Consider the following 22,904-nt stretch of genomic DNA (forward strand, 5'->3'; position numbering starts at 1 on the left):
AATATTGCCTAATGTTATTGGAATTTTTGAAGCATTAGCTAGCCGACGTTGATAACTTCAAAATGAATATGTTTGTCTTATTACTTCAAAAGTAGACATTATTCCAAAAATTATGTATAAGGACATACAATTCTTATTATCAATGCTAAATGGGTATGGGGAAAAGTGTCTCTGGTTATACACAGGCCACTTTTAGGAACTTGTGGCCCAGACAAAAACCTAGCTAGAACAGCATAATTTTAAGCTGTGAAACAAGATGCCTTTTTATTAAATGAAAATGATGTGATATGTAATAGCCAACATGAAGTTATCAGTAACAAATCATATCAAACCAAACCAGGTGCAGTTGGTATTCTCTGTGAAAAAAATGACCACTCCAGCCTGTGAGTGGTTCTGGGCCTGAGTGAAGGGAGTCTGAGGTTTACAGAGTCATTTACTATCTGGAATAGTTCTGCACAGTGTGACATTGCCCCTTTTATGGCCACCACCAATGCCTGAGTTTTTTCTTTTATACTTTTCCTGTTGCAGGTTTGCTGAAAAAGTTATTCTGTATGGAAGGTGTTGCTTTAATGCTGAAGTGTCTACAGCAGTAGTCAGGAAGTGGCTGTAGGCCTATGTGGCAGTGAGGTTTCTTTTCCAAAGCATCTGTCTTCTATCTAGTTTGTTGCAATATGTAATAATAGTTCAAGAATAGGGCTGAGGCTGATCTAACTTGTAGAAAGGACAAGCAGAAGATGTAAATGGTGATTTAATGCAGTCCTCCTAGAAGGATCATCAGAGAGGATCAAACCTGAAACTTCTTTATCTAAGGGCTTCTACTATCTCAGTCAAAAGAGCCACATCTGTTTATTAACTCGGAGCAAGTGGCAGAATCATGAAATATGTGGTCCAGCCACTAGCAGAAGACAGAGTTACACTCTGTACACAGTTACAGTGGTGTCAAGTAATTTCCCCAAATCCTCCTTTCATTTCAGTCTCATAGCCAAGCACAGCTAGGGGGCAACTTGAGCCCTGTGGTTTTAGGGCAAGGCTCGCGGTGAGGAATGATGAGAAGGGGCTATGATGGAAGGATGCAAAGTATTCTCTACCTAACATCTACCTCCATCTTTGCTGGCCAGTGGAGTAGGTGAGGGACAGACATGGAGCCACCCTCGACTCACCCTCTTTGCCTACTTTTGGATGACTAATTCCAACACTGTTCTGGCCTGAAGCAGTCTTTGCAGTCAATGAATACAAAGACAGTAATTGCAGCAGGCCATTGTGCAGTGAGAGGGTGATATGCTGTTTATGCTTTTTCATCCCATCCCTCTTTGAATGAACAGACAAAATCTGACCTTTAATTTTTTGAATTTTATTAAATCCATTCCTTCAGTGTAAAAAATGTGAAGTCTCAAAAGGGGTTAATTAGGCCCATTGCATTTTAACTATATTATTTTTGAAGGAGAGAGAACAATTTGTAGAAATTTCAGATTTATGGTGTTCCTAGGAAAATGCATTTATTTCTAGCTGACAGGAGTTGCGGATCAGTGGAACTGCTGTAATGTGGTCTTTTTTACAAGCATATTTAGTTTTATGTCCTATTTTGTTTTTTCATCCTCAGAGGATTATGCCCAGCTGTGCAACGTTCCAGTTCCAGGATCTCGACGACCATACGGGCAAGATGCTTTGGTTGATTTTGAGGAACATTACACCCCAGAAACAGATCCCTTCTTTGTTGAAGACCGTAAGTAAATATCACTGTTACATAAAATTCTTGGAAGTAGAATTATAACTTGGATTATTTCCGTGCAGTTGGCTCCATTAATCTGTTTAAGTAATGCGACCTGTTTATGCTCTAATTATTCCTATGACATTAACTTTGTCAGGTATCCGGGTTCCAAAACCAGGGTTGTATGTGAGCCCATTTGTGCCCAAAGCACAATATTATTTTGTTTAATATAGTGAAATAATGTATGCTAGGTATACTAAATTTATATTTACTAACAGATTTACAGCCACGGGTCAGAAAGGTTTTCCTTTTCACAAATTAATTTTTCTTTGGAGCAAGTGATTTAAACTCCTTTGGGGTATATTAAAATTTTAAAAAAATTCTTCATGCCAGCTTTCCCTGATTTTCCAGCAGAGATTATGTGGGGCCAGTACAATATGCGCATGATGTTCTTACTCAAAAAAAAAATCACCTAGTTTAGCATGACAACTGAGTATGATTTGCACAGGCTTTAATTGGAATGCCAATGCACTCATAAATGAATAGGACATGAGAAAAGCAAAGGTCTTGCTACAGAACCTTATATAAGTATGATTCTAAATTTATGCTTGAAAATGCATGGTTTCTGGAAAGACTCTGCTTGACTTCAGTAGCTTATACCAGGGCTGAATTTGGTCCAGGATATTTCTTCACAGTCTTTTATTAGAAACAAAAGGGTAGTTACAAAAAGACAGTAAATCCCAACTGCCTTGTACTTTTAGTGTGAATAGACCACTTGGCTCTTACCCAACTTGTTTCCCATTAAAATGAGTTAATATGTAAAAAAGAAACATTGGAAAAGAAACCAAAATGATAACTTTGAACATAGCAAGAGGACTACAGTGAATTCTGTCATGGAATCAGTTCCATGTATCCAAAATGGGAAATGACTGGTTGCAAAGGAGTTCTTCTAAAGAGTCTGGGGGGTCAGAGTGGACCACAAACTAAATTGTAAGTCAATACCGTTGCAAAGAACCAAACAGGATTATGGGATGTATCGAAGTATTTTAAGCAAGACACGAAAAGTAATTCATCCATTCTACCCAGGCCTCAGCATCCAATTGAGGGCACGCTTTTAGACAGACATGGACAAATTGTATAAGGTCCAGGGGAGAGCAAGAAAAAATGATTAAAGATCTTGAAAAGATGATCTGTGAGAAAAGAATGAAAAAAAATGATCTGGTCAATCTGGACAAGACAAAATTGAGACAGTTTTCAAATACAAAAAAGGCTGTAATGAAGTGAGAAATTATTCTCCTTGTCTACTGAGCACAGGTAAAGAAGAAGTGGTCTTAAATTACAGCAAGTGAGATATATGTTAGACATTAGGAAAAATTTCAGCTGTAAGTGTAGTTAAGCACTAGAACAAATTATAGAGGGAGATTATGGAATTTCCATTAATGGAGATTTTTAACAACCAGCCAAACAAACACCTTTCAGGCATGGTCTCTAAATAGTACAGGTTGAACCTCTCTAATCCAGAACACACTCATCCAGCAACATCTGTAGACCAGCGTGATTTTCATTAGTCAGATGACCACTTATCAGTGTGCCCAAGTTTCCCATGGTCCCATAAAGTGTGTTTTCTGCCACCAGTTCTGTCTCTCAGTGTTCTGTTCTGTTATTTAGCTGTAATTTACCCCTAAATACTTTCTAAGAGTCCATTAAGCAGTAGAAGCTTGGGTAATGTGATAGACAGTAACATGCCAGGGTCTGGCAAATTCTCTCATTTGGCACATGTCATGTCCCAAGGGTGCTGGACAAAAGTGGTTCAACCTGTACTTACCTGGCAGTGCAGGGGTTTAGACTAGTTGACCCATTGACACCTCTTCCAGTCTTACATGTCAATGATTCTATGATTCTGCAGCAGGGATAAGCAAAATGGGGAGCTTGCCCCCTTTGGGGTGGGGCATGAAATTTCAAAAGGGCGTGTGCAACACATTCGGCTCCTCTCCCCATCCCCTCCCTCCGCTCCCAACAGGGGCCCACCGCAGCCTCTTTCAGGTCAGCAGTGCTCTCTGCCTCCATTTGCAGGCTTCATTTCTGGTCCCACGCACCCCTGGTGAGGGGCTCTGCAGCCTCGCCACAGCCTCTCTAGGTTAGCCTGACCTGTGCTGCGAGTTCACCTGCCCCCTAGGGGGCCCACCATCCCCTGGGAGTGCTGGAATCATTTCCAGTCTCCCAGCCTGAGTAAGCTGGGAGGCATGTGTAGCAGAAGCAGCTGAGTGGGAGTGAGCTTTTACTGGGACAGCCCCTTTGTTCAGCTTCCCAGAGAGAGTTCAGGCTTTTTTTTTTTTAAAGTGTAATTATGTTGATCTTTTGTTCTTTTTTTTTGTTTAAATTTGCTCAGGAGGCTAGAGAAGGAGTGATGAGGTGGGCAGGTTCTTTAAACAGCAGGGAGGTGTTGGTTTTTTGTTTTCCCACAAGCTAGAGAGTGGGTGGGATTGGCTTTTGTCTCATTAAAATTTTGTCATATGTACTGGTTTTATATATGTATATTTGTATTTATATACTAATTAATAAAGTTTTTACATTCTACATACTTATTTTCTTATGCTTGCTGAAAGATTTTTTATATGAATATAACGGAACTTTCTGTTGGTTTGGATTTTATTAGACAGGTTTTGGGGGCCTCAGCTAATTGCAGATCTGAAAAGGATAGACCAGCTTAAAAGTTTGCCCAGCCCTGATCTATAGAAACCTGGTTAATGGGTTCATCTCTGATGAACACCTAAGAAATCTAACAGACTTTATACAGACAATACGAAGTTAGATATTCCTACATCCATGTGACTTGAAACAATACGGACGTCAAACAAAATGCTAGACTGATGAGAGAAGTACCAGAATGAAAATCCCAGAGAGAAATGACTTTCCAGCATGATAGAAAGGAGATGGAGTAGGAGATATGCTTGCTATTCCAATTTCCAAATTTTAAAGAGGTTAAGAAAAGTACTTTCTCAGATTGTAAGCAAAGATGGAAGACTTTCTGTTAGTAAGTGATGAGAAAACTGTGTTTAACCTAGGAGATATTGAAGAGGTACCAGAGCTAGGATCTCTCTGGTATCCTGCCATTAAATCATAATGCCAAATGACCACAGAATATAATTCCAAACACATTGGTGTAGCTCCAACCTGGGCCGATGCTTGAGCAGATGCTGTATGTGCCTCAGCAAATACTCAACATGTCTATCCTTTTGGATATTTTAGCCAGTTGTATTGTTAATAATGATGATTTTAATAATAAACAATTAAATGGTACTTCTCAGAGGTCCCAAATGAGATTGTGATCCCCTTGTGTTGGGTGTAATGCAATCCCAGGAAAGGTCCTAGCCTTTAAGTATTTACAGACCAGATCTTGACATGCCAATTAAATATTTTTCAATTGTATTATGATCGAATTTTGTTAGAATTGCAAACAAAAGCTTGTTACTTGTTTGAAAATAGACGTGCAGTATGAATTTAGTGGAAATAATCTTATCTAAGCCAGTTTGAACTGGTTCAAAAATGCACATGCTATATGAGCTCAGTGAAGAACAAATGTTATCTTTCATTTGTAAAGAATTTGTCAAGAGCACCACCTTTTCCTGGCTTGGTAAATTTTTTTTTATTAGAAGCCCTACCAATTTTGTGGCCCAAATCTGTCACAGACTGTGAAATAAGCCCTTCCTGGTGAAATGTGATCTCCCCAAAATCAGACGGGTTGGAGAGGGTCTGGACTGGTCTTTCTCCTGCACAGCTAGTGAGAGACATTAGACACACCTTGACAGGCAGTGCATAAGTATCTCTCACTTCCATGCCACAGCAGCCATAGAGCTGGGCTCCGAGCTTCTGCCCTGCTCCCACCACTCCCTGCAGCTCTTAGCAGGGTTCAGGCCACCTAGGCTGGAACCTGCTGCCACTGCCTGTAACTCCTGCTGTAGCTCCAGGCTGCTGCTGTTCCACACAGCCTGGGAGCTGCTTGGACTCCAGCCAAGAGTTAGTGCCTCTACCCCCTGCAGCTCGTGCCTGGTCTTAGGGACCTACGCTGAGGACTGCCATCACCATCACCACCCCCAGCTCCAGGCAGGCTCAGGGCTGCCCCACCTTGTGGCTCCTGCCCAGTCTTGGGAGTGCTGCCTCCTACCCCCACTCCTTGACAGCTTCAGCCTAGACTCCCGCACAGTTCTTACTAAAGGTCCTGGCTTTTGCATATGGATGAGGACAGAGAAGGTAGAAGTAGAAAGGTAGGGCAGGGAAAGGGAAAATGAGAGCTGGGGGGGGAAGAATGAGAAGGATATGTACTCATAAGGGAAAATGCAAAAAAGTCAGATGGAAGGGAAGATCAGTAAAAGAGAGAGAGAAATTAATAGAACACACGGTGGAGGTACAATTTATGTACCAAATATCTCTGAAAAACCAATTGTCTGTTTGTGGCGTTAACATGTAAATAAAATGTCAGTAGAGAAGCCACTGTATGCCTACCCTGCCAGATGCACACCATGACCACACTAAGGCTATATCTAGATTGCAGAGAACTGTCAGCAAAAGATATGCAAATTGTGCAGGTCGAATGTCAGGAAAACTTCATCTGCCAAGACATCCCTGTCTTACTCATTCCATGGGGAAGAAGGGCTGTCGGGAGACCTCCAAGCTCCCAACAAAAGCCTACAGTTTAGACATAGCCTAAAAGCCAGGCCACAGTGTATCATTTAAACTGACTCAGGAGGGGTGCTATTAAGTACTCTGGACTTTTTCTTAAATATTCCTTTTGATGTGGTTGGCTGCCATCTACAGTTTTGTTTGATTTATTGCTTCTAAGAATAAAAAGATAGTAAGACTGTTGTATAATGTTAACTTGTTGGTACATAGATGAGCACTTTAATTTTATTGAAATTCAGTGAACATTTAAAACGTTAATACATTTTAAATTATATGTTCTCTTCCCCTGTTATGTTATTGCCTAGCAAACCTTAATCGTGGCTCAGGATCCCATCATAAAAGGCATTGTATGAACTAGTAAAACAAAGACAGTCCATGTCCCAGAGAGCTCACTACACAAGTAAAAGTAGTTTGTAGCTATTTATATCAGTGCCCATCATTCAAATATCTGAGGCCATATCTATACTTCCTAAAGATCTACATGACCCCCACTATTCCCACGATCATGAGGGTAAGCAACCTCATCCATATGCAAAAGCCACAAACTTAGGTAGGAACCATGCAGGAGTCCAGGCTGAAGCTCTCAAGGGGAGGGGTTAGGAGGCAGCACTCCCAAGCCTGGGCAGGAGCCACAAGGTGGGGCAGCCCTGAGCTTGCATGGAGCTGGGAGTGGTGATGGTGGTGGCAACCCTCAGCCTAGGTCTCTGAGGCCAGGCATGAATTCTCCTGTTGTGGAATGGCTGCAAAAATCAGTTTAAGATACAACTCCTGCTATACAATTATCGTAGCTGGAGTTGCATATCTTAAATCAATTTTTCCCCGCAAGTGGAGACCTGGCCAGAGAGACTCCAAGAGAGTTATTAACCAAACCACAGTAGGCTAGTACTTCCTCTGACTTCACTCAGGGCAGTGGGACTGATTATTTTTTGCATGTTTCACCTAGAGTAATTGCATTAGATCTTCTTCCCTCCCCTGTATTTAGTAATATTTAGAAGAAATACTTTTTAAAATTATTTTTCAAATTATCCTACCATACTTGGCACCATTTCCTACATCAGAACCCTAAACTATTTTGAAGTCTGATTTTTACAAGATTTTATTACAAAATAATGTTTTATTAGTAAGGTAACATATCAAAATATGTGTCTGTTAAAATTGATCAAAGTTTTTAATTTTAGCACATTTCAAACAGACATTTGATTTTCATCTTAAAACAGAACTGTATTTTATTAGTACCTTACAAATTCCAGATGGAACAGATCTGCTAAAGCTGACCTATTTTCTACAGAGTCAGATCCCCATAAAACCCTGAGACAAAAAAGTCTCATAATATATTTGTAAAACACAAAAATAAAAGAGATTCTGCGGCTCCTTAACTTACTTGTTTGCAATACTTTCTCCACCTAGGTTTTCTGAACAGCTTCGAGGAGTTACAAGCAGAGGAATGTGGCATTCTGAATGGATGTGAAAATGGCCGTTGTGTGAGAGTCCAGGAAGGCTATACTTGTGATTGTTTTGATGGTTACCACTTGGATATGGCCAAAATGACTTGTGTTGGTGAGATTACAATGCAGTATTTTACACACTTTTTTTTTATTTTAGTAAATTTATTCACACAAGGGCTGTGTTGACACTAGCCCAAAACTTCAAAATGGCCATGCAAATCCTGTGAGCAGATGGTAATAAGGTGACTTCGAAGTAGGCAGGGTCCTTTCGAAAAGGAGCCCTGTCTGGATGAGCCGCGCGGCGGCAAGCCGCATCAATTTCGAAGTGCTGTGGCCGCCCACATGCTAATGAGGTGCTGAATATGTATTTCAGCACTTCATTAATAAACTTCGAAATGGATATTTGCATGGCCATTTTGAAGTTTTGGGCTAGTGTAGACTTAGCCAAGGAGATCCATTCACTTCAGTGGGACTACTTATGTGAGTAAAGTTACTCATTTGCTGTAAGTGTTTGCAGGAGCAAACCTTTCTCACAAACAATCATGTGAATTATGTTGAACATTCTAAATTGATATATGATACTAGTAGACTTACCCAGCAATGCCAGGGGAACCACAGAGCCCACCCTCTGGCTTCTTCCTTTACTGGCTGCTCCCTGGGGTGGGATTGAGGCAAGCACTGTGGCTGCTGTCTTCTTCAAGGACTGGCTTGTGTGGCCAAGACAGCCCACTGGTGCTCCCCGTGGCAGCCATCAGTTGTTTCCCCTGGCAAGCCAGGGTGGTAGGGGCCAGGCTGCAAGCCAGTGAGTGATCAGTGGTTTGCTTGCTGCCCCCCTGTGGTCACAGGTGAGAATTACTGTCCCTGCTCTCTCACTCCTCCTTTTGATACGAAACAGTCACATTCCACCCACATCTCATTATCCTGGCATAACCGAGTTAGAGTGAGAGGAAACTGCATACCACATGTGGTGATCCTAGCTCTTACCATTTAGAAAGACTAAACATTTCTTGATCCTGCCATGAGCGCAGGGGACTCGACTTGATAACCTTTCATGGTCCCTTGCTGTTCTAGTGTTCTATGATTCTGTGGCTCTCAAACATGAGTGGAGTTCTGTCCTCACATTAGCAAACACACTGCACCTAGGTGCGGAACTACATAGCAGATGCCACCTTTACTTGGTGATTCTCCAAATGATCTTTCTGTCCTCACACCCTCCTCCAACTCAGGTACTACTTCTTAGTCCCCAACTGTGAATACAGCAGAAACTAGTACTCAGAGAAGAATTTATTTACCTGTAACTGGAAGTTCTTTGAGCTCTATGGTCCCTATCTGTATTTCACTTCCCACCCATTCTCCACTGATTCAGATCTGTCACATTCACAGTACAAAAGGAAATGGAGATGGTATCAGTTGTCTCCACCCTTTGTTTCCTCAGACCGAAGTGTGAAGTAAGTCAGGTCACATGCATAGACCAACGTACACTATAGGTTGGACCTGCATAATCTAGAATTCCCTCATCCAGCAACATCTGATGTCCAACATGCCCATTGGTGCTCCCAGGCTGGAACACTCGGAGAAAAGCCAGGGGCTGCACCCTCAGCAACTCTTCCACCATTCCAGAGCTTTCAGAGTGCTGCAAAAGAGTTATCTGTGGTGTTCAAGCCTGGGGAGGAGTGGGGCCAGGAAGGCTCTGAGGGGAAGAGGAAGGGTGGTGATGAAGCCCAGGGGCTTGGAGCACCGCCCCACAACTGCAGGGCTTTGTGCGCTCCCAGACATGGGGCTCCACAGCCACCTGCCTCTTTCCCTGAGTATCTCCTCCCCTCATCCCTGATCAGTCAGTACCAACTCCTCTGCTTCTGCCAGAGCAGAACCCTACAGCATCTGACAGCTGAGAGGCCAGCATTGATCTCCCCAAGTCCAGGAAATTGCATAACTGGTGACTGGTCAGGTTCCAAGGATCCTGAACCAGGGAGGTTCAACCTGTACTTTCAGATTCTCTGATTTTGGGCACATCGTCATCATGCATAAACTATAGTGCTACGTCTACACTAGCCAAAAACTTCAAAATGGCCATGCAAATGGCCATTTTGAAGTTTCCTAATGAAGCACTGGAATACATATTCAGCACCTCATTAGCACGCGGGCGGACGCGGCACTTCGAAATTGACACGGCTCACCGCTGCACGGCTCATCCAGACAGGGCTCCTTTTCAAAAGGACCCCGGCTACTTCGAAGTCCCCTTATTCCTATGAGCAGATAGGAATAAGGGGACTTCGAAGTAGCCGGGGTCCTTTCGAAAAGGAGCCCCGTCTGGATGAGCCGCGTCAATTTCGAAGTGCTGCAGCTGCCCGTGTGCTAATGAGGTGCTGAATATGTATTTCAGTGCTTCATTAGTAAACTTCAAAATGGCCATTTGCATGGCCATTTCGAAGTTTTTGGCTAGGGCAGACATGGCCTAGGAGGACCACACTTAAATGCACCTTTTCATATTCTTGGTAAACTGACAAAAAAAATTCCTTTGATGATAATTGAAATTTAGAGATAGGCAAAGTAATTAAAAATGCTGTTCAGGAACTTTAGAGTTTGAAGGATATTTATTTGTAATATTTAACATGCGATGTTGACAAGTATTGCTCTAGCTTTTATAAATCTTTAATCTGTGTTTACTGTCATTAAATAATTGTCTATCCTCTTCCCATAATTTCCTGCCACTGTGAAAAGGTTAACAGATCAAAAGTGAAGTGTTTAAAATCCATACTTCTGTGCAAATGTGAAAAAAATAAAAATAGAAAAAAGATTGAAATAAATAGTGATACGTATTTTTTCTAATTTCACCAGATATCAAATTCTGCCATACCTATTTAGTAATCACTATTGATAAAATTGTTAACAACATAGGCTGAATTCAAATTACAGGCTGAACCTCTCTAATCTGGCACTCTCTCGTCCGGTAACATCCATAAGATGGCATGATTTAATTAGCCAGACAACCGCTTATCATGAGTGTGGCTAAGTTTCCCAGAGTCCCATAACATTTGTGTCCAGTCATCCGTCGTGGCTCACAGTGTCCGCTCTTTTCATTCAGCAGTAGTTTATCCCTAAAGGTCTTCTAAGAGTCCAGTAAGCAGTGGAAGTGTTGGTAACATGCTACACAACATTGACCTCCTGTGGTCTAGCAAATTCTGGTCAGCAAGGGTGCCGGATGAGAGAGATTCAACCTACAGTGAAAGAGGTTGAAACTATTACTGTTTTCCTATGAGATACCATTCACCATTTTTCCATTAAAGGTGTATTCATTAAAAAGCTTTCAACACTCCATAGCCGTGTCTACACGTGCACGCTACTTCGAAGTAGCGGCACTAACTTCGAAATAGCGCCCGTCACGGCTACACGCGCCAGGCGCTATTTCGAAGTTAACTTCGACGTTAGGTGGCGAGACATCGAAGTCACTAACCCCATGAGGGGATAGGAATAGCGCCCTACTTCGACGTTCAACGTCGAAGTAGGGACCGTGTAGTCGTTGCACGTCCCGCAACTTCGAAATAGCGGGGTCCGCCATGGCGGCCATCAGCTGAGGGATTGAGAGATGCTCTCTCTCCAGCCCCTGCGGGGCTCTATGGTCACCGTGGGCAGCAGCCCTTAGCCCAGGGCTTCTGGCTGCTGCTACGGCAGCTGGGGATCCATGCTGCAGGCACAGGGTCTGCAACCAGTTGTCGGCTCTGTGTATCTTGTGTTGTTTAGTGCAACTGTGTCTGGGAGGGGCCCTTTAAGGGAGTGGCTTGCTGTTGAGTCCGCCCTGTGACCCTGTCTGCAGCTGTGCCTGGCACCCTTATTTCGATGTGTGCTACTTTGGCGTGTAGACGTTCCCTCGCAGCACCTATTTCGATGTGGTGCCGCGCAACGTCGAAGTTGAACATTGACGTTGCCAGCCCTGGAGGACGTGTAGACGTTACTCATCGAAATAGCCTATTTCGATGTTGCTACATCGAAATAAGCTATTTCGATGTTGGCTTCACGTGTAGACGTAGCCCATAATGTAGTTCTGCCACATCTGAGTTAATACACAGTTTATTACTTTTTTCATAGATGTTCTACCATTAATTATGATAGAAGTTAATTTCATGCAGACGGAAAAATAGCTTCTGTGGAAGAGAACCATTGCATTGATCTGTTGAATTCTATTGTAGTTTTATCTATATGTTCTGATGTGTCTGTTTTTGCAGATGTGAATGAATGCAATGAATTGAATAGTAGGATGTCTCTCTGCAAGAACGCCAAGTGCATTAATACAGAAGGCTCGTACAAGTGTTTGTGTCTGCCAGGCTATGTACCTTCAGAAAAGCCAAATTACTGCACACCACTGAACTCAGAAATAGACAGTGAACTGGAATAGAGGATAATCTACATAAGCTAAACCCATATACTCTGCACTGTATAAAGAAAAGGAAGAAATGTATTTAACTTGAGCTGAAGATGCACCTAATTTAGAATGATGACGATACAGGAAACAGCATTAAAATGTCTCATGGAGGTGAAATGTGATAAGTTGATATTCATCAGCTTCGCTGAAATGACAGACCAAATGGACACATTTCTCTGTATGGAAGAAAATCAAGTATATAGTGTGTTCATAAGTACAATTCATTGAAAATGGGCAAAACAGTGCTGTTATTTTAAACAGAAGAGGGGTGATTGTTTTGGGGGGTTTATTTTGTTTTGACTGTTGCTTGATTTAATTGGCATTTAAATAGCAGTGAAAATATTTTATATTACTCTTTAATTTTTTGATTGTGCAGTTCCTTTCCTACCATTTCTCTTCAAACCTTCTTTTATGAGCAGTGCAAATTCTTTTATACAGATTTTTAGGCCATTTTATAAAAATTGCAACACAGGGTAATGCTCTTCCAGTTCTTTTCAGGACTGGAACATTGGTCACTGACTTTTACTTGCTAGTTGTCTGCCCTGTGGAGCAGGTGCTGTTCTGAAATGTTTATACACCTTGGAGAAAAGTCCTTTGTACTCATTTTGTATTCTATATGGTCTTTTACTGCACTTAAAATCCTTAGAATCTTTCTTGCCAAGTTTCAAAGCTGCTAGTGGACAACTATTTGATTCCTTTTGTACATTAAAACAAAAGATAAGCGTTCATGTCTGTATTGTAATATGTAAATTGAATACAAAAGAGATCTTGTATTATTACCCTAACATATTAAAGCTGTATATTATAACTCAATAAAATCACTTTTTCCTTTTTCTTTTTTAGAAAATAAGCTATTCCTTAATTGTAGATTATCTTATTTCTTCCATGGATTTTTACTCATTTTTATTGACATTTGTTTTTCTCATGTTTACAACAAAATGAGGGTACCAGTGTCTCTCTCTCCAGTTAATAGTCTCAGACACTTCTGGACTCTTTTTGCACTGGTCTAGTTTAAAGAGTCATAGTGTTATCTTTTTCTTCTCTCATTTTGTTCGATTAAGGCCAAGACTTTCACTGCAGTAGGTCAGACTAAATGATCACTATGGAGCCTTCTGACCTTAAACTTTCAAGTGTGTGAGTTTTATGATGCCATCATGTGGTAGACACGCCCAGCCCCCTTAGGTGTAGGGTGTTAGGCCTTTGAGGCCTCTCAAAGGGTGCACCACCCACCTGACATGTCAGCTTCAGTGGTCCTGGGCCAATAAATACTCCTAATCTCCATGAGGCAGGCTGGCCTAGTGGGCAGAGTCAGTAACAACACTCCCTTCCTTCAGGGCAGTGGGGCCTACTGGCTGCAGTCACAGTCAATACCCACACCCCTTCATGCAAGTTGGCATGGCTTCATAGCCCAAGCCAGCAGTAACAGATCTACGACCACAACCAGGGCTCTCCCTCTCCACCTTGTCCCAGCCCAGGGCCTACCCTATCTGTGGTGGAGTGGTCCACCTCTAATTCAGCAGATCATGTGCCCAAAACAAGCAAAGCTGTTGGAGAGGGTATCTTCCCGCCCTCAGCTACTTCCTACCAGACTTACTTTTGTGTTCTTCTTCACCTGTTTCCTGCAGACTGGGTGTTTTACTGGACATTCCTCACTGAATGTCCCCCACTGCTTGGTCCATTCACCGTTCTTCCTCAGGGGCTCCAACAGCATCTCCTTCCCCAGCAACAGTCAGCCCTGGCTGAGCTGTCCCCTTATAGCCAGCATCCAGCTGGAGCATGCCCAACAGGGCTTGGGGCGGGGGGAAGAGGAGAACTTTTCAGACAGATACCCAGGGTTAACCCTTGCAGCCCCACTAAAGGTTTGGTACCCTCTGTCATGTATGCTTGAAGTTAGACTCCTACATGGAAATTTTTGAAACACACCTAAAGAAATTAGACTGAATTCAAAGTTGACTTTTTACTGGTTTTGTGCTCCTAATTCCCTTGAGCACTTTGGACAATATTCCCCCTAAATCCTTAGTTAGGCACCTTTGTAAGAGGCTTTATTTTCAAAAGCAACTCTCATTAAAGTCATTGAAACTATTAGCACAAGAGCTGACAATGAGTAATCGTAGTATTGTCTAGCTCCAAATAAGCTATGCTGGTAGAAGAGACCTAGTAAGAGTAGTAGTATAATCACAGTATGTCCCTGTTATAATAGTGGTTTCAAGCTCGATGCCTTTCATGTTCATCAGTCAGAGTGGGGAAAGCTGGCATCTTGTTCTAATTGAGAAGAGATGAAAGCATCATAAAGGACGGAGAAGATGTGGAGCGGCAGCACCCGGTCACATTTCTCCCTGTGGTTACCATTTTGTTTGTGCTGAATGGTGGTAGTTCTGTGGTCATATGTGGATGAAAAAAGAAGTGCACAGGGCAGGTGAGAGGAGACAGAAAGAAACAGGTTTAACAGAGAGAAGTAAGATTAAATGAATCAAAACAGGCAGAATGACTAAAGCTGAAAAAAGACAATATATTGACACAAAAGAGCAAATAAATACAAATTGATTTTAAATAGGAAATCCACAGAAATGTGGAACTGGAAGAGACCTTGGTAGGTTATCAGCTACAGTCCCTTGCCTCTAGTCTGGATTAAATATTATCTAGACCAGTGGCCCCTAAGCTTTGTAACTCATGCCTTCCTCCATAAATATTACACTGCACGTGCACCCAGGGGCCACTCTTCAGACTGAAAACCTCTGATCTAGACAATCCCTGGTAGGTGTAACCTGAGCTGTTCCTAAAAAGCACCAAAGATACAGATGAGACAGTCTCTGTACAGTAGACCCCCAAATGAGGTGGTGTTCTTGGCAACCCCACATAAACTGAATTTATGTGCAACTTGGGAAGCCAGGAAACTGATCAGTGCAGCAGCGCTGGTCAGTTTCCCATTCCCTTGAGCAGAGGGGATCTGGGAGCCAGGCTCCAACTCCCCACCACTCACAAGAGCAGGAAAACTGACCAGCGAAAGAGCACTGGTTAGTTTCCAGTCTCCTGTGAGCCGTGGAGGTCTGCGAGCCAAGCTCCAGCTCTCCACCACTCATAGGAGACAAGCACAGCATGGGAGCATTATATCTCATCCTCCAGTCCAATTTACCACGGCAGGGACACTGCTGGTAGCTATCACTGTTACAACTCACAGAGATACTGTAATTCTTGTTCCTATTATTCTACACACTACAGAGACAGATCACCCAGAAGAGGTGGGCAGTTTCCAGAGCCATTTACATCTCCTCACTCTCCTAGAACTGTCAAATATTTTGATCATAGAAGCACTTTCTCATCACTGCGTGGTTAATACTGCCCTTGTAGATACAGCCTCTAGGTTTAATCAAAAATGCTACAGGTGGGAGAAGTGAATATAGTTAATTTGATATTTTTTAAGCCAAAGGGCTATTTTTGCTTCTTATTAATAACCATTTGTAAATGTAGCTAGAGCTTTGGAAGGAAGATGCCCTGCAATAGCACTGGCCTGCCTGAGAGTCCCAGACAAAGGGAGGCATGCCTTATGCATTCTGGGCTGGAAGCGGCAGCTACCAAAAAGGAAAAGCTCAGATACAAATGTCCTATCTTTCCAGATTCCCATTCTGTATAGATTTCTCCCAGTTTGCCTCTCTCATATTGCACATTCCCCATCCCCTCTCCTTTCTCCTCTTCTGCTTGTCTCCTCCTGCCACCCTGGCCCAACCCTCAGAGTCTTCCTACTCCTCCTCCTCCAGACCCTTCACCACGATCAGTACCCCAGAAATCCACTGACTTCTTCCTGCTCTTTGCATACTACCTGTGGCCTCCGCAAATACGTTCTCATTAGTTAGGTACGGATTCAGTATTCAAAGGAAATTGGTACACTACCTGGTACTTGTCAAACATACTCCATTACTGTATTGACCCTAGACTATCACATGATCTCATACTGCTTGAACATATCAATGGTGTCTTCCTCCTGAAAGTGCCTAGATAGATCCTATGACACACACACAGCAGGATTCCATCCTCTTGTTAGTTAGGAGGATGCCTTGCCATCTAACATTCCCTATTGGGTCTCCTTCCACAAGCACACCTGGCCATTGAAGACTTAGTGCCTTTACTCACAAAGGTGCCTAAATCCTTGCTTACACCTGACTCTGGGGTTGCCATCCCAAAGTCCCCGTTTTAGACTCCAATTTAATCCACAAAGTACCTGCTGAACCCTGTAAGTGCCCAGATTTACTTGAGCACCTGAGCTTTTAGAGCAGATGGTCCCTATATGCTTATATTTCTGCCTCCAGTCAGATGCACTGCCACCTCACTAGGCATCCAGCTGCCTGTCACCCACTTATGCAAACACCTGCCTGTTTTCATGTGTGGCGGCCACTCTGATATGTCTGTGCATAGCCACGCTCTATTCAAAATCCGGCCAAGCCAGAAGGCACCACCATCCACTTTAGAAGCCAAGGGTTAGCTCCCTCACCTGACGTGAGAGAACCAGGTTTAGTTCTCCCTACTGCCTAATTATCAGGCTACGGTGGTAGTCTCAGGGCATGGCTACATTTTAAAAAAGTGGACTTAATTTAAGGCAACATCCAGATACCACAAAGTCAGTTGGGTGTGGCCACACCTCCTGCAGGGTGTCAGTGGCGTGCAGCCTCACCGGCCGTGCTTTCAGTGATGCAGAAAGCAGCGCACCATGGGCAGGTATCCTTAAGACCACCTAGCTGCAGCGGATGTGGGGGCAAAAAACTTGCAAAGCTGTGTGGGACCAACACATTGTCATTGGGCAATGGGGGCCGTGGGTACAATACACCACAATGCAGTTTATTCCCCTCTCCTGAGATCAATGGCAACCAACCAACACTGTCTCAAAAGGCTGGCTCGGCCATGTGTATGCCGTAGCCCAAAAAAAGCATGGGTCTCACCCAGCTGTGCACGCTTGTTGTGAGCATTACAAATACCTCACACCTCAGCCTGCAGTACTGCCAGAGCTAAGCCACAGAGAACACTGTGACGTCCTTCAAGCAGCCCTGCTGCAAGCGATAGAATTAAACAGTTCTCAGTTGCTGCTGGCAATCATGCAGCAGCTGAACATGGTGAAACACAGTCTCTTTCCCCGGCATGTTCCCTAGGTTTTAGGCAGCAGAGTTCAAGGCGCTTCCTCAGGGCAAGTAGTAGGTTGGGGAGCCAGGGACTAGTTGTAGCCTCAGGTGGCTGAGGACAGAGGTGGGCGCATAGTGCCCTGAGTCTGATGGGATGCCCTAGGTATCAAAAAACTGCCACTGGGTAGGGGACCCACTGAGGCGCTCTCATGTCTCTTGTGCAGGGGGTGGGGGTTGTCTGCCAGGATTGAGCAGGACCAGCATGGAGTGTGGGACCTGTGTGGAGAGCAAGATCCGCACATTCTGAGGAAGAGGGGCCAAGGCCACTGAGCACCAGAACCAGGATGACAGAGGAAAGAGTCCAAACTGGAGCATTGCAGAGATGGGTGCTGTCCCATAGTGACAGGGTGTCAAGCATCAGTGTGGTGGGAGGAGCATACTGAAGTTCTGAAGCCAGAGCCACCCACCACAGCGGTCCTTGAAAGGGCGTGGCCAGGCATGGACTGAGGCGGAGACTGGTGCCAGCAGTGCGACTGGTGCCACTGTCAGACTGGTGGTGAGATGTCTGGACATCAAGTGGTGCCGGAATGAGTGGATCCATTATGGCAGGTTTGCCACAAGGACCTGCTGAGGGACAGAAACCTCAGTCTGCACACACAGATGCAGAGATTAACCTTCCAACTTGTGTTTGCATTACAGTGTGCATTCAACATGAGCTGAACAGCAGTGAGAAGCTCTATAGCTATGTATTGTTTAGCGTTTTTAATACCGCCAGTCATTATCACTAGGGGTCAGCATAGCACCCCGAGTCCCACTTCAGCTGAGGTTATTTGTATGCTCAGTTAAAAAAAAACAACCTGCAGTTTAGGGAGTAACAAACCATGTCTCTTTTTTTTTTTTTTTTTTTTTTTTTTTTCCCATGTTAGGACTGTTTATAATCTACCTCAAGCCTCATGCCCCACATGAAAAGCCAGGCTTCACCCTGAAAAGAAAGCAATCAGTGTTAGCAACTAAAATCAGAAACAAGACTTGGGATAAAAATTCTTTAGGGTGTTTACTGGTCAAGTAAGGCAAATGAATTCTAACAATTGTTGCTTTAAAAACCTTTCATTGGGCCACTTAAAAGAACAAAAATGGGAGGATAAGCTTGTTATCTCACAGCTCTCTGGGAGTCAGGAGCCTGGCATTTGATTCATCACACTACCACAGACTTTCCCTGGTGACTCTGGGAATACCTACCTTTTGAGCTGGAAGTGTAATTTTAAGATCAAATAGACATAACACACTACCGCTGAGGCAGCAGGGTAAAAACACAGTGTAGCCATGACAGTGTGAGCAGTTATTTGCCCTTAGCATGTGCCTAGCATTTTGGAAGACTAAATGTAGTAATGAGAGGCTTGGTGTAAGGCTAAAGGCCAAGGACAGCAAGCAATGCTTTGTTAACATACACCAAAGCTAAAGGCCTCAAGCCCGAACAATGGTAGATTAAAGCACAAACTGTGCTAGGTAGAGTCTGTCCACAGAAATGCAGCAAGAGACAGAGCTGATAAGTAACAGGGCCTAAAAAAAAAAAACCTAAAAGCACCCAGAGCCAGGCACTTAGTGATACACATAAACACATCCTGCTTAGTACCATGCACTCCCCATACCCTTCCTATAGATAACAGCTTAGCACCAGGTACATGCCGACCCAATTTCAGGAACAGGTCGTAATGACAGCATGCTGGATAGGATTGTTTTGCTGGTACCACCATTATCCCTCAAGTTAATGGGTAGGTCTGGTTACATTAAGGGGTGTCAAGGTATTACAGTGGGGGAGGAGGGTGTAGTACCTGGATATGTAACTTGTTTATACCGATGATAAAAGTGTGTGTAACAGGGGCTGTGTTGCGTGACCTAGGGGCTGATGGAGCCCCCTTGCCATCAACTGAGTCACGGCCATTGTCATGGCGTATGTGTGTACCAATGTAAACTGTTGAGGCATATTGGAGACTCGTGAGGGTGTTGGAGCCCATATGTCAACGACAATAAACCTGGCTCCAGTGCCGTCGTACCTCACTTGATTTGTGGTTCTTGGGAGCTGGTCTACACTGTTGTCCAAAGAGAGCACATGCATGTGGCCAAAGTGATGAACATCAAAGGGAGCAGATTGGATGTCCGAGCACCGTTCCGGTAGAGATGCCCAACTACAGAAAATATTTGAGGACTTGAGCCTCTTCGTGTCACATGACCATACTGTACTTTTATCATGGGATGTCTTCTCAAGCTGGGAATCATACCTTCCAGCTTTAGTGGAGACCGACCCTTTGAGCAAGTCACTCTGTAGCAGTATCCTCACCCACGCAGTTGGCTTGATAACTCTTCCCCAGCATACAGAAGTGTTCAGCAGTTTGACCTACTGCTGTAAAATGTTTGCACACTGGTACTAACTACAATTCAGCTAAAAGATTACAATAATTCTACACGTTGAAAAATGTCAAAGAACAGTCCAGCAGCAGAGTGAAGAAACAGCAGTACAAGATTACAGCCTCATGCTACATAAAAACATCTGCTGTTGTGAAATAACTATTCGAGCATCTACACAAGGAAGCTGCCAGTTCAAAATAATCTCAAAATTGTGGTTCCCTTATTTCAAAACAGGTAACCCTTACTCCACGAGGAAGAGCACCTAGTCTGAAATAGTTATTTTGAAATAGGGGCCGTGCAGACAGGGAATAGAGCCTATTTTGAAATACAGTTACACCCTCGATTTAATGGACTAATGTGGGGGGAGGGGTGTCTACTATTCCTGGAAGTCCATTAAATGTGAGGGTTTACTGCCTGCCTGCCCACTCAAGCCAGGCTCACCAAGCCCTCATGTTCCCCAACACCCGCCCCCAGCCCAGGGTGACCATATCTCCCCCCACATACCCCCCCAGCCAAATATGGGATACGGGGGAATGACGCCATCCTAGCCAAAATGGGATGGATGGTCACCCTACCTGGGAGACAGGTACTGGCTACCCTGTGGAGGCTGCCACCCTGCTGGAGAGGCTGTGGTGGAGACAGCTGTGGTTCTTGGCTGCCCCATGACTTGGAGCACCAGGGACAGGGCTGCTGCCCCACCAGCAAAGCTTCCACCAGCTGTGGGAAGCTGGGCAGGAGCCGCACTGATCCAGCTCCCGGCTCCCGCCAGCCATCGACAGCCAGGCGGTAGCCATGTGGGTCCAGCTCCCATGACAGCTGCGCTGCCACACAGTTCCAGCTCCTGCCAGCTGGGAAAGCCGGGTGGCAGCCACGCAGATCTGGCTCTCCCAATCAGGGCAAGCCAGATGGCACCTGTGCCACCATGCAGGTCTGGCTCCCAGCTCCCCCAGCCATGGGGAGCCAGAACCGGGCCAGCCATCTGTGCTCCTCAAAAAGTGGAATACAGGGCAAGAAGCCCCTTTGGCAAAATAAATCAGGATGCCAAGAGGGCATCCAAAATATGGGGCTGTCCTGCCCAAAGCCAGGCAGATGGTTACCCCATCCCCACCCCCAAAAAAATAGAAAACCCTGCCACTTACCAGTGGACCCACTGTGTGTGGCCTAGAGGGACAACCTCCAGACCTGCCACACGCACTCCCTGCCCCCAGGGCTGGGACATGTACATGAAAGCCAGTTTGCCCCCCACACCCCTGGTGGGAGAAGTGCATGGCGGCTCCAGCAGGCGGGCGGGGTGGGGGGGCGGGGGTTTGCAGCTTCTCCAGGCTGCAGCAGCACTGAGTCTCTTAATTTTTGTGGTAGGAGGGGAGGATGATTTTACAAACCCCAGCAGTCTTTGGAAACAATGGGGGGCGGGAATATCCATTGTTCCTGAAGTCCACTAAATCAAGGTCTGTAAATATCAAGCGTTTACTGTCAGCGATAGTGTGTCCAATGGATCTATTTCAAAATAGGTTCTACCATGTGTAGCCACTCTAGTTTGAAATAGCTGAGCGCTATTTGGAAATGCATTTTGTATTGTTTTCTTCAGCCTTATAAACACCTCATCATTGCTTAAACAAATAGGGCTATAAGGCAATTTGGTTTCCAATAACATTTTGCTGTCATTTTCAAACCTTAAGCATTGATTTAGCTATGGCAAAACAGATCACTGCAAATGCTCCTTTCTTATTTCTTTTCTGCCACCTTTATTGAGCTGCACTCCTGTTCCAGGGTCCTCCTATCTTTCTGGCTCCTCTTGATTCAGCCTTTTTCATCATTTGCTCAGTTCTGTCATGTTTTGAGGACTGTGTCTGATTTGGTGATTCTGTCTTGTTTCTATCAAAACAAAAAAGCAGTCAAGTAGCACTTTAAAGATGAGCAAAATAATTTATTAGGTGATGAGCTTTCGTGGGACAGACCCACTTCTTCAGACCATAGCCATACCAGAACAGACTCAATCTTTAAGGCACAGAGAACAAAAAATAGTAATCAAGGTTGACAAATCAGAAAAAAAAATTATCAAGGTGAGCAAATCAGAGAGTGGGGGGGAGGTCAAGAATTAGATGAAGCCAAGTATGCAAAAGAACCCCTATAATGACCCAGAAAATTCCCATCCTGGTTCAAACCACATGTTAATATGTCGAATTTGAATATAAAAGAGAGTTCAGCTGCCTCTCTTTCCAAAGTAGTGTGAAAATTTCTCTTCAGTAAGATGCAAACTCTTAAGTCATTAACAGAATGGCCCACTCCATTAAAATGTCGGCTGACCAGTTTGTGGCTCAGGAGTGTTTTTATGTCTGTTTTGTGCCCATTAACTCTTTGTCTAAGAGAGTTTGAAGTCTATACTATACAAAGCATCTGGGCATTGTTGGCACATGATGGCATATATGAGGTTAGCACGGCTTTCTCTCTGTTTCTGTGTCTCGGTTCTGTTTGATTTCGAAGAGGCTTAGGGGAGGAGGTGCAGGAGTCAAAGTTCAGAGGTGAGGAGGGGCTCTGGGCAGAAGGTGTGGGTGGTGCAGGAGTCAGGAGTGTGGGGTGAAGAAGGGCTCACAGCAGCACTGCTGAGGCTGTGAAGGGCTCAGGGAAGGGGGTTGAAGTGTGTATGGAAGGGAGGAGGAGTCGGGAAAGAGGTTCGGTGTGGGGGGCCCTCAGGCAAGTTTAGGGTGTGGGAGGTGCAGGAGTCAGGCTTGGGATGCGGAGGAGCTCAGGCCAGCGGGTGGGATGTGGAGAGGTGCAGGATTCGGGCCTGGGATATAAGGGGTTCAAGCCAGTGGGTGGTGTGTATGTGTGTGTGTGCAGGGAGGGCCAAAGGTGCTTGTTGCTCCCCTACCTGTCCCTGTCAGGAAGCAAGAACAATGTTCATGGCTTGTCTGCCCCTCCCCTCCCCAGCCAGAAGGAGGGAAATGCAGCAAACTGGGCACTTTCCCCTCACTCCCTGACAGTGGAAGTGAATCTGCATCCCCACAGGACTCTGTGGAAGGGGACTTCAGCCCTGCCTGCCCTCCCTAAAGGACACCTGCAAGGTAGGAGGCTCAGGGCTGGGGCAGTCCCGGAGAGGCGGGGTGCACTGCCAGACAACTCCTTTCACCTTCCTG

General features: G+C 44.5%; 1 protein-coding gene across 9 annotated transcripts in view; it reads left to right on the forward strand.

Moving 5' to 3' along the window:
* Window positions 1-13,066, forward strand: part of LTBP1 (latent transforming growth factor beta binding protein 1) — a 336,231-nt gene extending 323,165 nt beyond the window's left edge. For all 9 annotated transcript variants that reach the window (XM_074989698.1, XM_074989699.1, XM_074989704.1 and 6 more), the window contains 3 exons: window positions 1,601-1,723; window positions 7,796-7,945; window positions 12,057-13,066. In XM_074989698.1, coding sequence (XP_074845799.1) covers window positions 1,601-1,723; window positions 7,796-7,945; window positions 12,057-12,226 — 443 coding nt within the window. In that variant the 3' untranslated portion in view covers window positions 12,227-13,066. The remainder of the gene's footprint in view (window positions 1-1,600; window positions 1,724-7,795; window positions 7,946-12,056) is intronic.
* Window positions 13,067-22,904: the final 9,838 nt, after the last annotated feature.

Source organism: Carettochelys insculpta, chromosome 3 (assembly GCF_033958435.1).
Source record: "Carettochelys insculpta isolate YL-2023 chromosome 3, ASM3395843v1, whole genome shotgun sequence".
In the NCBI taxonomy this organism is placed as follows: Eukaryota; Metazoa; Chordata; order Testudines; family Carettochelyidae; genus Carettochelys; species Carettochelys insculpta.